The 14,531-nt window shown below is 53.7% G+C and overlaps 1 protein-coding gene across 4 annotated transcripts in view; it reads left to right on the plus strand.

Moving 5' to 3' along the window:
- The window catches only part of SCN5A (sodium voltage-gated channel alpha subunit 5), an 89,650-nt gene that overhangs the window by 51,303 nt on the left and 23,816 nt on the right, over window positions 1–14,531 (plus strand). For 2 of the 4 annotated variants that reach the window (XM_084754898.1, XM_084754897.1), the window contains exons 15-18: window positions 5,520–5,693; window positions 6,964–7,320; window positions 10,238–10,678; window positions 11,889–12,047. In XM_084754898.1, the coding sequence (XP_084611024.1) occupies window positions 5,520–5,693; window positions 6,964–7,320; window positions 10,238–10,678; window positions 11,889–12,047 (1,131 nt within the window). The remainder of the gene's footprint in view (window positions 1–5,519; window positions 5,694–6,963; window positions 7,321–10,237; window positions 10,679–11,888; window positions 12,048–14,531) is intronic. The other 2 variants (XM_084754900.1, XM_084754899.1) reach the window with 1 other exon arrangement.

The raw sequence follows: 14,531 nt of genomic DNA on the forward strand, positions 1-14,531 counted from the left end.
GTCACACTAAACTAGTGACTCTGTAACGGTAACAGCCGCATTTCGTACTGTTTGAATAGCTTTATTACTAATATGAAAGGCTTTGGTTTTCTTGAACTTAATATAGTCCAAGTGGCTTAAATGTTAATGTAAAGAAACAAAGCCACCAAAATAACCTTAGGTAGGCAATCTTGGCATGGAGACAGGCTCTCCAAGTGTGTCTCCGAAGGGGGACTCTGTAAAAGAGAAGGCGGCCGATGAGCCTGTTTGCCCATCGCATAATCAAAGGCAACACTGGGCAGTACATAGCTTGAAAAGCCAAAGGAATTAAAAATGCAACAGCTTGGAGCTGGGCTTGGAGAGATGGCTCAGTGTTTAAGAGCACTGGCTACTCTTGCAGAGGTCCTGTGCTCAGTTCCCAGCACCCACATGGCGGCTCACTACTGCCTGAAACTCCAGTTTCAGGGGATCTGCCTTCTTCTGCCCTCTGCAGGCATCTGCATACACATGCATGCGCACGCACACACACACACACACACACACACACACACACACACACACACACACACATATAAATTAAATCTTGAAAAAAGAGTAAGAGGCCAGGCATGGTGGCACACGTCTTTAATCCCAGCACTTGGGAGGCAGAGGCAGGCGGATCTCTGTGAATTCGAGGCCAGCCTGGTCTACACAGTGAGTCCAGGACAGCCAAGAAACCCTGTCTTGAAAAACCAATAACCAAAAAAAAAAAAAAAAGAAAAGAAAAGAAAAGAAAGAAAGAAAAAAATAAAAAAGAGTAAGGTGGCAGTTTGTCTACCATATATTAAAATATAGTACAAAACTCAAAAAACTGTGGTATCAATAAACAGGAACAGGACTATTTAAGATGATAAGAACCTTCTAGAGATGAAGCAATCCCATTGGAGAATTGGTAACAGGCTTGTAAATGAATAAGAACGGGATGAACTGCTCCACAGATGGTCCTGGGAGGAACGGTCCATCTATACGAGAGAAACTTACTTTAGGTCCCTACTCCATGCCGTGCTCACTAGTTAGATGCTGAGGAGCTGGCTTTGGCCCTTTTAACTATAATAAAAACATTTTTAAAGTTTAGAGTATGAAAGAAGATTGTTTACCTTCCCCTCACTAAAATGCACAATACTGTAAGCCGTGTGGGGCCACTTGTACCGAGCAGACACTAGCATTCTCTCTCCCTCTCTCTCTCTCTCTCTCTCTCTCTCTCTCTCTCACACACACACACACACACACACACACACACACACACGTGTCTACGAGGACACAGAATTCAGGCAGTTAGGAACCCCTACACATCAATTAGCAAGAGAAAGGACAGTTAACATCTGTCCCAGTTTCACTCTGCTGCCGTGGAAGCCAGTCTGACCAAAAGCAGCTTGGGGGCTGTATTAGTTACTTTTCTGCCGCTGTGATAAGACACCATGGCCAAAGGACCTTAAGGGAGGGTTTATTCTGGCTTAGGTTCCTGCGGGATAGATGTTTGTAAAGGCAGGGATCCTGGCAGCAGGAGCCAGAAGCCGAGAGATCGCATTTCTACCCCAAACAGGAACCAGAGCGAGTGAACTGGGATGGGGCCCCGTGGCAGCCCCTCAAAGCCCAGTGACGGATTTTCCCCAGGCTCCATCTCCTAAAGGTTTTTTTATAACCTCACAAAACAGCGCCACCAGCTGAGAACCGAACATTTCAGTACGGAAGCCCGTGGGGGACATTTCTCGTTCAAACCACTACAGGGAGGAAAGAGTTTGTTTGGCTTATGCTTCCAAGTCACAGTCCATTGTTGAGAGAAGTCACACAAATATATGATATATTGTTACCATGCGTTTAGTACGTAAGAACATGGACAGACAGTACGCGTCAAATTTGGGGTGGTGCCACTGTGGGCGGTTTTTATAACTCACCTGCTGCGGTAGACGGGAGTGCTTTCATTTGTGTTGATGCCTAAGCTTTCTGTGTCTGTTCTTTTATCTGTCCGATGGTAAGAATTAGCATTACATATCGCACAGGGTTCTTGTGAGGAGTAGGTGGTGGAACCTAATGTGAGACACTAGAATAGTGCCCACGTAGCATCCGGCAGATACCGGCTCAGTCGTTAGTACTATCCTGTGAGACTGAGTAGGACAGCACTGGGCCAGGTGTGATGGTGCAAGTCTTTAATCCCGATGCTCGGAGGCAGAGGCAGAGGCAGGCAGGTGGATCTCTGAATTGGAAGCCAGCTTGGTCTACAGAGTGGGTTCCAGGACAGCCAGGGCTACATAGAAAATTCCTGCCTGAAAAACAAAACAAAAAACAAAAACAACAAAAACCAGCCCTGGGAGAAAATAGAGAGATGTTAATATTTTGTTGTTTTGTTTAAGGCTGGGTCTCCTGTAGCCCAGGGTGGCCTTGAACTCTTGATCCTCCCGCCCCACCCTCCAGTTCTGGAGTTATCGGCATTCACCGTGATGCCTAGCTCTTAAATTATTTCTTAACTTTAAAAGTAAAAATAAATGACAAGCCAGGAAAATAACAGCAGCACATATAGTGGCCTGGGAGGAAACTTCCCTAGTCTGAAGAGTATATTATATGCATTCAAAAATAAGCAGACACTGTGATAGGACAATCAGCCCCAGCTACGAGCAGCAGTTTGGAAAAAGAAAAAATACAGAGATGAAGGAATAGCTGATAACACAGCTGTGTGCTGGGGGCAGAGGCGCGGGATTAGCAGTTAGACAGAGACAGTTGTCACACGGAGGATAAGTTAGCCATATCAGAATCCCCAGTGATGGCCATAGGCACCGGCCCATTTCTAAAACTCTTCTCTATGAAAAGAACTGAACAATATGTCTGCAGAATTCTATTTATTATGACAGTCTTTCTAACAGACAGGATTGTCTGCCATAGAGAACTGGTTAAACTGTCATGGCACACCACTGCCATAGAATATGCCACCGACGCTAATAATAATAACAGAAAAGAAAGGGATGTTGTAAGTTGTTTTTAATTAGCATGGAAAGAGGTCACAGTGTTGCATGTTAAGCTCATGTGTTTTACACTGTGTATTGTGTAATCTCATGAAAGATAGATGCTGAGGTCAAGAAGGGGTCAAGTTCAACACCAGTCTGGGCTAGGGAAACCCTGTCTCAAAAGGACCCCCTTTGTGAAAAATATTTTTTATTGTTTGTGTATGTGTTTTGTCTATATGTCTGTATGTGTGCACCACACTAGTGCAGTACCCAAGGAGGCCACAAGAGGGTGCCAGGTCCCCTGGACCTGGTGTTACAGCCGATTGTGAGCTGCTGGGAATTGAACTGGATAATCTGGAGGAATAGTCTGTGCTTTTAACGATACAATCGTCTTTCAAACTTCAAACTTGAGGTTCCCCAGAAGTCTCCCACGTGCTGGGAAGTCCCCATCAACACTGATAAGGAAGCCTCTCGCTAAGGAATCCGGGGACATAGGAAGTATTCAGCCCACTGAACACGCAGGGCTTTCTGTATCTGAGCCAGCCCTTGCTGGTCTGGTGCCCTCTGCCCCTCTCTGGAGTTCTTGGATACATTTGCCCTAAGGTCACAGGACATCAGAGCTCACTGTACCCCACGTCTCACTGCCATTCTGTGCTTCTGTGCATACCAAACAGCATCAGCTGCAAGCTTGGGTCAGGTTGGCCCCAAGGGCCTTTGCTGAACACTGCTCCCCTGAACTGAGGACTAACACCCACGAGCCCATCAGACAGGCCCTCAAAACACCCAGGCAGGTTCTAAGGAAGTCCAAGACTGTGTGCTGAGGGAGGGGCAGCCAGTGGCCACTCTTAGGGACTCGGGGAAGCTGAGCACTTTGCAGGGGCCTGAGCACGGCTGAGTGAGAGCTCAGGCCAGGCAGACGAGGCTCCCTTGAGGAATGGAAACAGGCATAGTGGAACCAGGAAGGGGGGCATGGTAGCCTGCTGCCTACCACCCTCCCACTTCCAGCAGCCCCTGGGTGCCTTCTCGGGCCAGCCACCTGCTCCTCACTGTGGCCAAGCTAGCTCCCATGGACCCTTGACTTCGCACCAGCTACAACCTTAGCAGACATACCCTCCTCTGGAGAGCATGGCTCTGTCAGTCTGGCATCCCTCAGAGCCTTGGGTTGTGTCATGGCTGCCCACCAACACCACAGGCTCCTGATTTCAGCCTTCACAAGCCAATGTCAGACAGTTTGGTCACAAGTCAGCAAACCCAGTAAGGCAGCCTCTGTCCCCTCAGGAATGTCTCTGGGAGAGCAGTCCAGCCCTGGACATTGCAACATGGTATTGTCATTTAGGAAGTTCAAATTCAAGAACCAGAAAAAAAAATTTATAATTTTTTTTAATTTTAAGTTTTGAGTTTACTTGCCATGTTGGGCCTCAGCTGCTGGTTGGGCCAACCTGCCACTACATTCTCTAACAGGCTCTTGAACTTTCTAGCTCTGTGACCCTGGTCAGCTACTTCATCTCTCAGTGCCTCGATTTCCTTACCTGTAAAATGGGGACAGTGATGCTTTCCTCATCAGGTTTCTTGAATGAGCTTTTTAAAATACACGTGGGCTGGGGAGATGGATCAGTGGGAAGCAGGGCTTGTTGTGCAAGCATAAAGATCTGAGTTCAAATCCCTAGGATCCACATGAATAGCCTGCCACAGTGGCCCACACCTTTAATCCTAACACTTAGGAGATCTCCAAGAGCTCAAGACCAGCCTGCATAGAGAGCTCTGGGCCACCAAAGCTACATAGTAAAGAGCTTATCTGAAGGGGGGGGCAGAGGGGAGAGAGAGAGAGAGAGAGAGAGAGAGAGAGAGAGAGAGAGAAGAAAGAAAGAGAGGAGGGTGCTTGTTTTAAAGCCAGGTGTGGCCATACACACCTCTGACCCCAGTGACCCAGTGATGTCGGTGGCAGAGAGGTCACACTGAGAGACCTTGTCTCAAAGAAGTAAGAGTGATAGTGTGTATACCATATAGCCCTACACACACACACACACACACACACACATACATGTTAGAAAAAGCAGCAGGTGGTGCTCACACACACCTTTAATTCCAGCACTCGGGAGGCAGAGGCAGGCGGATCTTTGTGAGTTCCAGACCAGCCTGGTCTACAGAGTGAGTTTCAGGACATCCAGGGCTACACAGAGAAACCTTGTCTCAAAAAAAACAAACCAAAGCCGAAACACCCGCGAGTACTCTGGAGTAACGGCTGCATGTTGCCAGCCGCTGGGCAGCAGGGGCTTTTGGGCGAGGAGAAAGGGCATGGGAACATGGGGAGAGGCGGAAGCGAAGGCCCTGAGCCCCGGAGTGCTGTAAGGCTGCTGTAGCCGCCCAGCTTCCCCTGCAGGTGGCTGCTAGATGTCTGCAGAGCCCGTGATGAATGTGGGCTGTTTCTGAGCTGATGAGCCTGGCCAGTAGCCGAGCGGCTTGTGGGGGAAGACACTGGCAGGACGAGAGTCAGGAAGCGGGATGCCTGCTGGCCGCGGTCTCCAGCCAGCACTTCAGGACTGACTCCCGCCCTCTCTTCAGGTCTTCACAGGCATCTTCACAGCAGAGATGACCTTCAAGGTCATCGCCCTTGACCCCTACTACTACTTCCAGCAGGGCTGGAACATCTTCGACAGCGTCATCGTTACCCTCAGTCTCATGGAGCTGGGCCTGTCCCGCATGGGCAACCTGTCTGTGCTGCGCTCCTTCCGCCTGGTACCTGCCTGGACCCTCTGCATGGCGCGGGGGGGGGGGGGGGCTGGGGGGGGCACGGGAGGAAGGAGGGGGGAGGGGCCTGGGAACTCCCTCTCCACAGCCTGTCCGGATACTCTTGCTTTGCTCTCTTATGCTCTGATGGTGTCAAGGCATTTGTTAAGTGCTCCTGGGTGCCTGGCCCGGGGTTGGGGGTGTCAGGTGGCGGTAGGCAACAGAGGAGACATCTCTCAGGGGCACAATTGACTGTTGCACCGCCTTCACGTGCCTCCTGAATCCTAACACGATCCAGGAGCGAGAAGGCGGGGGTGGGGGGTGGGGGGGGGAGTTCTGTGTTAAAGAATCCCCAGCTCGAGGATGAGAGACTAACACTCAGAGACAAAGTCCCCCTGGAGCTGTGAGTTAATAGGCATAGCCAGGTCTGTGGGTGGCTCACTCTGGGCATTGCCTTCAGAAATGGCATTTTTATAAAACCTTCAAGTGCTTAAATTACCCAGGATCTTGCTAAACCGCAAAGGTAGATTCAGTGGGTCTCAGATGTCACTGACTGTGCTGTCCGTGGGTCACATTTGGAGCTCGGGATACCCCGAGGCCCAGCTGGGGCTGGTGGTGTGGTCAGGGAAGGCTTCCTGAAGGAGGCAGCCCCAATTGGGGGGGGGGGGTGTAGGAACAGCAAGGAAAGCCTAGTGTCGGCTCTAGTTCTGGTCCCGTTCCTGTGAGCCAAGGGAACTTACAGAAGTCACTCTCTACCTTTGAGGACCAAAGGAGGATAGCAACCATGTCAAGCTTGTGTGGTACCAGAATTCCATATTAGTCCTAGGCACAGGCCTGGGACACGCTGGGTACCCAACATATACGGAGCACCCGCCATCCTTCTCTGTGATGACTGAGAGGAAAGAAGGCTGAGACTGGTGGGCCGGATGGCTTGACTTGGCCTGAAATAGCTGATAGAGCAGGTTCCGTAGAGGAAGGACACACCAGGCTGGGAGAACCCCCAGGGCGGCCCCTGGAAGTGAGAGTAGGCAGGTAGGAGGCTACTGTGGGCCAGAGAAGGGCTAAGGTGGAGAGACGGCCTGGGACCGAGTCCCAACTCGGACTGGAGCCCAGGAGGCTTTCCGCAGACTGTGCAGATAATGGGAGAAACTAGTTGGGGTGTGCATTGGGGGATCAGGGCCTCGCAGAGCTTTCCGGCAGGAGCTGGGGTCATAACTGCCCATGAATAGCAGAAACCCAGACCCATCACAAAGGCGCCTCCTCTTCCCCCCTTTCTCAGCTTCGAGTCTTCAAGCTGGCCAAGTCCTGGCCCACCCTGAACACACTGATCAAGATCATCGGGAACTCCGTGGGAGCCCTGGGGAACCTGACGCTAGTGTTGGCCATCATCGTCTTCATCTTCGCCGTGGTGGGCATGCAGCTCTTCGGCAAGAACTACTCGGAGCTGAGGCACCGCATCAGCGACTCGGGCCTGCTGCCCCGGTGGCACATGATGGATTTCTTCCACGCCTTCCTTATCATCTTCCGCATCCTCTGTGGAGAGTGGATCGAGACCATGTGGGACTGCATGGAGGTGTCGGGGCAGTCCCTATGCTTGCTGGTCTTCCTGCTCGTCATGGTCATCGGCAACCTCGTGGTGAGTCGGCCAAGGGCCTCGTAGCGCGCACCGCCCACCCATCCTTTCGTCTGCTTGTCCCCACTTCCTTCTCTCTAGCCAGTCACCTGGCTGCCTGTCAAGTCACCCACCTTCCCATGAGCCTCTGGTCCAGCTCCCCGTTCACTCTTCTGCTTGCCCGTTCGCCCATCTTTCCCTTCCCACTGGACTGTCCATCTCGCAGCTGCGCACACACTTACCAGTCCACCCGTGCAGGGTCACAACTCATCCTTTTCACCTTGTCGGCTCGTCAGTGTGTTCACCTAGCGAGCCGAGGACTACTCAGTCCTCCGTCCCCACCCACCTTCCCATGTTGCCAGCCCTTCCTTCCATCCACTCAGCCATCATCATCAGCCACACCTGCTCAATCACTCACCTGCCCACTCCCTCACTCACCTGTCTTCCAACTTCCCAGTCACACGCACGCACGCGCACGCATGCGCACACATACACACCCCCCTCTCCTACTTACTCTCCTCTTCCCTCCCCTCATTCCCCCACCCCACCCACCCACCAGCCCGTACATCCCCCTTCCCCGTCCCCACCCTTCTAACCGCTCCATCCAACAAGCTGGTCGCTTAGCCGTCCACTCAGTCACCCTCTACCCACTAATTCATCTGCACACTTCATCCACGTGTGTTTTCATCACTTGCTCGGTTTGTTTTTTTTTTTAATTCACTCGTTTGTTAATTGACTTGTCCTTCACTGCCTGTGAATTACTGCATGGCTTTCTGCTCAGAGTAACAAAGACTTGCTAAGCATTTCTTGCTTTGCCAAACCTTACGCAGGATGTGGGTGTGGGTGGGCGTACAGAGGGAAGCGTGGCCTGGCCCAAACACTTGTGGCACTCACCAACTTGAGAGATGTGGGGGGAATGACCCTCAGACAGAAATAACTGACCAGGGCCCCTAAGGACGAATCCATGAGTGTCATGCTCCCAGCTAGGGAAACTAAGGAAGGCGTCTTAGCTCAGAAGAGGTAAGGAAGTCACTGGCTCAGGAAGGGAACCGCCACATTGGACACATAGGTCACCAACACGCACCACCTGCTCGGCCTGGCCCCACTGTGACTGTCGTGTCCCTCCTGGGCAGCACAGTGTCTTACCAGCACGTGGTGGGGAGAGTTAGATATGACTAGAGCCGTGGGCTGCACAGCCATTCCCCAGACCTGTCCGTTCCCACTATCCAGGTGCCTCAGCCAGGCCAAGCCAGGATCCAACAGACTGGCCACCCTCTCAGGGGCCCCACCACCCCTCTGTGTCCCCTTCAAAGCAGCTGCCCCTTTAGGGAGGAGCCCCACATAGTCCCCTACCTGACTACAGTGGCTGCCAGACTCTTTCTGTTCCAAACAGAAAGCAAAAGCAAATTGTGCCCGGCCTGATGCCAGGCTGAGCCGCCCCTCACCCAGAGCCCTGCCATTTCTGAGTGGATCTGCCTGGGGACAAGAAGATTAGAGGCTCTGGAGGAGGGACGCTGCTGCCAACCCACGCTGCCGCCGCCTCGGGGACTGGGCCGCTGCTGGGGCCAGCCGCGTGGGTGGAAGCAAGCTCGCTGCCTAAATGGGAAGTGATCTAGCAAGGCTGGGAGCCACGTGTGATTGACGGGGAAGCCCTGGAAGGAACTGAATTTCAGAAGCTGAGGACAGGAGGTCCTCGGGTCCCGAGTGGGTGGACAAGGCCTCCTATGTTGCCTGAAGCTTGGACCCAGGTCTCCCCTAGGGGGCCAGGATTTGTGAGCGCAGGAATGGGTGAGAGATGTGGGCCACAAGGAACCCCTACAGTGGGCAGCAGGAACAGAGAGCCGGCTGTGCTTAGAACCTGAAGCCCCAAGGCCAGGGGCCAGGCTGGAGGTTGGCTCTGTCAGCAGTTCTGATTAACATTGGCTCTCTCGTCCCCAGTGAGGACATGAAAAAGGGTGGCTAAGTGTCAGAAGCGGTCACTTCTCCATAGTGGGCACAGAAGTACCTTTAGCTTCGTTGCCATCAGAATGCATGTTACATGTAATCAATGGCTTTGTGCTAAGGCCTGGTCCTCACTGTCACCACCACCTCCACCAGAATGCTCACCTCCCAGGGTTCTGGCAAACATGGACTCCCTGTGATGGGGGTGCCGGGGAATGTTCACCTTGTCCCATCCAGGTGTGTCACCACCCCACAGGGAACTTGAGACATGAGTGCTACTGCCTTCCCTGCTGTCGTCCCTTCTCCCCTCGCTTTCCTGTGACCCTCACACGGAAAGGTGCCAAGACCATCTTAAGACTCAGACAGACTGCGGTCAGCAGCTGCTGGCCAATGATGAGCGGGTAGCCTGCCGCTGTGGGGAGCCTTCCTCTTACCCACAGACTCACCAGCCCTTTCAAGGCTCTTAGATCTGGGAGTTGTTTCTTTGAGGGACCTTCTGCCTTGTCTCTGCTCCCCACTTTCCCGGGAGGGAGCCCTGGGGCCACCCTGCCCACTGTGCTCCACTGCCTCATTAGTCCAGAGAGGGAGGGGGCGGGGAAGGAGGCCTGAGTGTGGGGGTTGCTGGTGCCAGGTGAAAGCTCTTCCCGTCTCTCCGCATGACTCCGGGCAAGCCCCTCACTGTCTCACCCTCAGCTGTAGCCCTCGATACAGGATAAACAGAGCTTCTCCCCTTGACCCTGAGCTGAAACTCAGGGACCTAATCTGAGTTTTCACTGCGGCTGTCTGAGCCTTTCGCAGAAAGAATTTGAATTCATTTTCCTTTTGTAGATGAAAGCTCGCATATGCCACAGAAGGAGAGGATTGAGTGAGAACCCAGCATCCTGGGCTCTGTGCCTCTGAGCTGTTTGTCATCACCGTATTCAAGCCTCTCAGGGCCTCGGTTTCCCATCCAGGGTCCAGCAGTGCCTGGGTGAACTTGACCCGTTGCCTCCCTCAACAGGTCCTGAATCTCTTCCTGGCCTTGCTGCTCAGCTCCTTCAGCGCAGACAACCTCACGGCCCCCGACGAGGACGGCGAGATGAACAACCTCCAGCTGGCCCTGGCCCGCATCCAGCGGGGCCTGAGCTTCGTCAAGAGGACCACCTGGGACTTCTGCTGCGGGCTCCTGCGGCGGCGGCCTAAGAAGCCTGCGGCTCTTGCCAGCCACAGCCAGCTGCCCGGCTGTATTGCTGCCTCCAGGTCCCCACCACCCCCAGAAGCCGAGAAGGCACCCCCAGCCCGAAAGGAAACCCGGTTTGAGGAAGACAGTCGACCTGGCCAGGGCCGCCCTGGGGATACGGAGCCTGTGTGTGTGCCCATTGCCGTGGCTGAGTCGGACACTGACGACCAGGATGAGGACGAAGAGAACAGCCTGGGCACCGAGGAAGAATCCAGCAAGCAGGTCAGCCCCTTGTCCTGATGGGACGGCTGCCTGCTTGTATGGGGTCCAGAGCACAGCACCTAGCCTCAGCCAGACTACCTCAGCGGGCCAGTCCCACAGCAGCCCGCCCTCAGAGGGGTACCAGGCCCAGGTGTTGTCCATTCTTCCTGTTAGCCTAACTTTACAGACAGGGAAAGTGAGGTGTGGCTAGGCATTCCTCATGACTACCTCTGTCCCCACCCCCCACCCCCAGCCCTGACCTTTGCCCAGCACCAGGACTAACAGGGACAAATGCCTGGGAGAGAGAGGGCTATGGTTTGATGACCTCACGACCATCCCTTCCCCTCCTCCCATGGTTGAGGCTAATTCTGAGATTTAAAAATAAGCAGCCCTGACATGGAGGTGTCAGGGACAACACTATCTTATCTCTTAACCTGTTACTTTTAACACTTGGGACCAGAGTCTGGCCAAATCAAAGCGTCTTCCCCTGCCCCATAGGTTTGCCTTGACCTGAGCTGGGCTCCGCGGCTGTTCCTTAGAACATGGCCTGTGGTTCCCTTCCCTGTTGGTGGCCCTTCCTGACTGCTCCTCAGCTGGCAGCAGTTGGGCCTGGCCCCACGGTTCTGCCTCCTGCTGCCTCAAATGGCCTCACAGTCCAACCTTGGCCCGTCTAGTCACGTTGTAGGGCTGCAACAGTGGCGGTTGAGAGAGGGACAACCACAGCTTCCAATGTCTCCTGTACAGGAGATGGGAGTAAAATTCTGGCTGGTCCTTTTTTTTTTTTTTCCCTTTCTCTTGTGACCAGGGCAAGCAAGTGTGTGTGTGTGTGTGTGTGTGTGTGTGTGTGTGAGAGAGAGAGAGAGAGAGAGAGAGAGAGAGAGAGAGAGAGAGAGAGAGAGAGAGAGAGAGAGAGAGACTTGTGGGAATCAGTGCAAACAAACTGCAGTATCTTGGGGACGTGAGAGTTAGTACATCCTTCTAAGTAGAGTTGATAGTGTTCATAAACGGGCATCATAGTCCAGTGACACTTGCTGAGCTTTGGCTCTGGATCCTTTGCCTGAACTTACAGGGACCTCGCACTGACCCAAGTCAGCAGAGAAAGGGTCTTTCATCCATGGCCGTTCATGACGAGGCCAGGAAGTAGTGGGCGGGGGCTGCAGCCCACAAAGCCAGGGCCCTGGAGACCCTGTGCCCGGGTGTTTAGGCTCTGCTCACGGGCTCTTTTCAGCAGGAATCCCAGGTTGTGTCTGGTGGCCTAGAGCCCTCCCAGGAGCCCAGGGCCAGGAGCCAGGTGTCAGAGACCACATCCTTCGAAGCTGAGGCCAGTACATCTCAGGCAGACTGGCAGCCAGAGCGGAAAGCGGAGCCCCGGGCCCCGGGGTGCAGTGAGGTAACAGTGGGGTCTGTCGCTGGGGCCAGAGCCAGGCTGTGAGAGACCACAGCACAGGCTACGTTTCCTAAGGGAAACCACAGCCAGTGTGCAGGGAGCATGGAGACCCAGTGCAGAGAGGAGGGTGGGGAACCCGTGCCAGACAGGCAAAGATGGTACGCACCCCAAAGCCACAAGAAAATCGTGGAAATCAACCAGCTCAGGACTCTGAGGCCTGACTAAGCCTACGCTTCCATGTGTTGGCCCTCTCCTCACACTCTGTTCTTGTGTTCTTGGACCGTTTGGCACGTGTTTTTGTCCTGTGATTTCTTCCCCCTCCCCCCCCACCATATCCATGAGGATTTGAGCCATCTCTCAGAATAGTCCTCACCATATCAGTCCCCTGGTGTCTCTTCCTTGCAAAAGTTGAAGGGGGTGGGGGTAGGGAGCATCCCAGCCTGTGACCACAAAAATTAACTACCAGAGTGAATTACTGCCACCTATTGGGAGCGTTTCTGTTTAAAAAACAAACAAACAAACAAACAAACAAAACCTATATTTCCTGTTTCTCTTTAAAACTCGAGAGTGGCATGGCCATGCTGTAGACTGGAGGTAGCCACTGTCCAGCCCCGGCTGGAGCTCTCTGGTTTGCCGCAGTACCACTTGCCCGATGGTGTGTGTGACCTGCCTGGCTCCTCAGCTCTTCTGAGGCAGGAGAGCCAAGGAACCCATGTCATGGCCAGTTGTGCTCAGCATCACTTGCTGCAGCATGTGGAAGGGAAGTCATGTGCTCAGAGAGGGCTGGTGACCTCACTCCCAGTCCAGCGCTTGGGACTTTGGCCCTAGGATGCTCCACTGTCACAGCCAGGCTTAGAGCATGGGTTCCTGGTGGGGCTGTGTCCTGGCTGTGCAGGTCACAGCCGTGTCCCTCGATGGCCTACCACTCTACATCACGTGGAGTAGGAGGATTCAGGATGCCTCAGCAGAGAGTGTGAGCCTCACACAGAGCTTTGTGGCTTCTTCCCTTCAGATGTTTGTGGTTCCCCGGAAGAGGGGACAAGACAAAGGCTGGGGTGTTCCCAGGGAAACGACTTCTAGACTGACTCGGCATGTAGCTGGGTTGCTAGAGTGCTTGCCTAGTGCGCAGATCCCTGGGCTTGACCCCAGCACTGCATAAACTGGGAGTGAGGCCCCCAGCTGTAACCTCAGTGCTTGGGAAGCAGAGGCGGGGGATCAGGAGTTCAAGGTTAACAGCAGCTGCACAAGGAATCGAGTCTCAGAAAGAAAAAAAGAAGGGAAGGAGGGAGGGAGGGAGGGAAAGGGGGAGCTTTCTCCTTCCTGCAGCAGGGTCACAGCTTTGTGCCTTAGCAAAGTCCTAGCTGGTATCGCCATCCTCGGGAGCGTGGGAAACCACAGGGCACAGCCACTCCAAGCAGGCTGCCTCCCTCCTCCCCCTCCCCTGAGACCTAAGCCCTTCTCCACCACAAACCTCAGAAGTGAAAAAAACACGAGGTACAGATACGGGCATGGTGATTCATCGAGGACGTGCAAAGAAGGCAGCAGGAGCCACATAGCCAGGCCTGAGCCTAGACTGGCCTCGGGCAGCCAGCTGAGATAGCGCTGAGAGTGGACGGAAGTAGATGGAGGTTTCCTTTCTTCACAGACGCCCTCCTGACTTTTTTCTAAGAGGGATGGGGACCTCGATGTAAATGATTCGTGGTGTCAGTGCTCGCTGGAGAGGCCAGAAAGGACAGACAAGAAGCAGATGAGGAGAAGAAAGGAGCTAGGCCAGGGCCAAGGGCAGGTTCACTGGAGTGGACATCAGCGTGTACCCCTTGGGACGCAGCAGAGCATTGAACGGGTCCCCTGTGCTGTCCTACCTTAAGGCCTGTGGTGACTACCCCAGCTGGCAGTTCACTGTTCTTGTAGAGGGGCCCGCTAAGCCGCAGGTTCACAGTGATAGGGCAAGGTGATCTACCTACCCACCCACAGACCTCTGGCATTACCCACAAGTGCCCATAGCCACAAAGCACAGTCACTCACAGGCCGCCAGATGTCCTACAGCGGTGGTTCTCAACCTTCTTAACTCTGCGACCTCATTGTGAATCATAATGTATGCTTGGAGGGAGAGGGTTGCCAAAGGGGTCGTGACCCACAGGTTGAGAACTACTGACCCGGAGCCTCCCTGGGAGCCAAGCAAGTTATCAAGGTCTTAGGGGCCAAGGAGGCATGGTTCCAGCACTTTGGCCTCACCGCAACACCTGTGTGAGCTGGGTGGGATGCATGGGCTGTTGCTAGCATGTTCTCTGCATGTCTGACGTGCTGCTGTGTGCCTGTGTCTTGGGTTTGATTCTCTTCTGGACGTGTGTCCTGTTGTTCTGCCTCCCTTGTCTGTTTTGTCCAAGCGTTTCTTACCCTTGAGTTCTCCCAAAGCCCTTCATCTCCCACCATCCCTAAACCCAGTGGGAGTCCTGAAGGCCAGCCTCCGCTCTGCCCTCCCTACGT

The sequence above is a fragment of the Acomys minous genome (assembly GCF_964271855.1).
Source record: "Acomys minous genome assembly, chromosome: 13".
NCBI classification, from domain to species: domain Eukaryota; kingdom Metazoa; phylum Chordata; class Mammalia; order Rodentia; family Muridae; genus Acomys; species Acomys minous.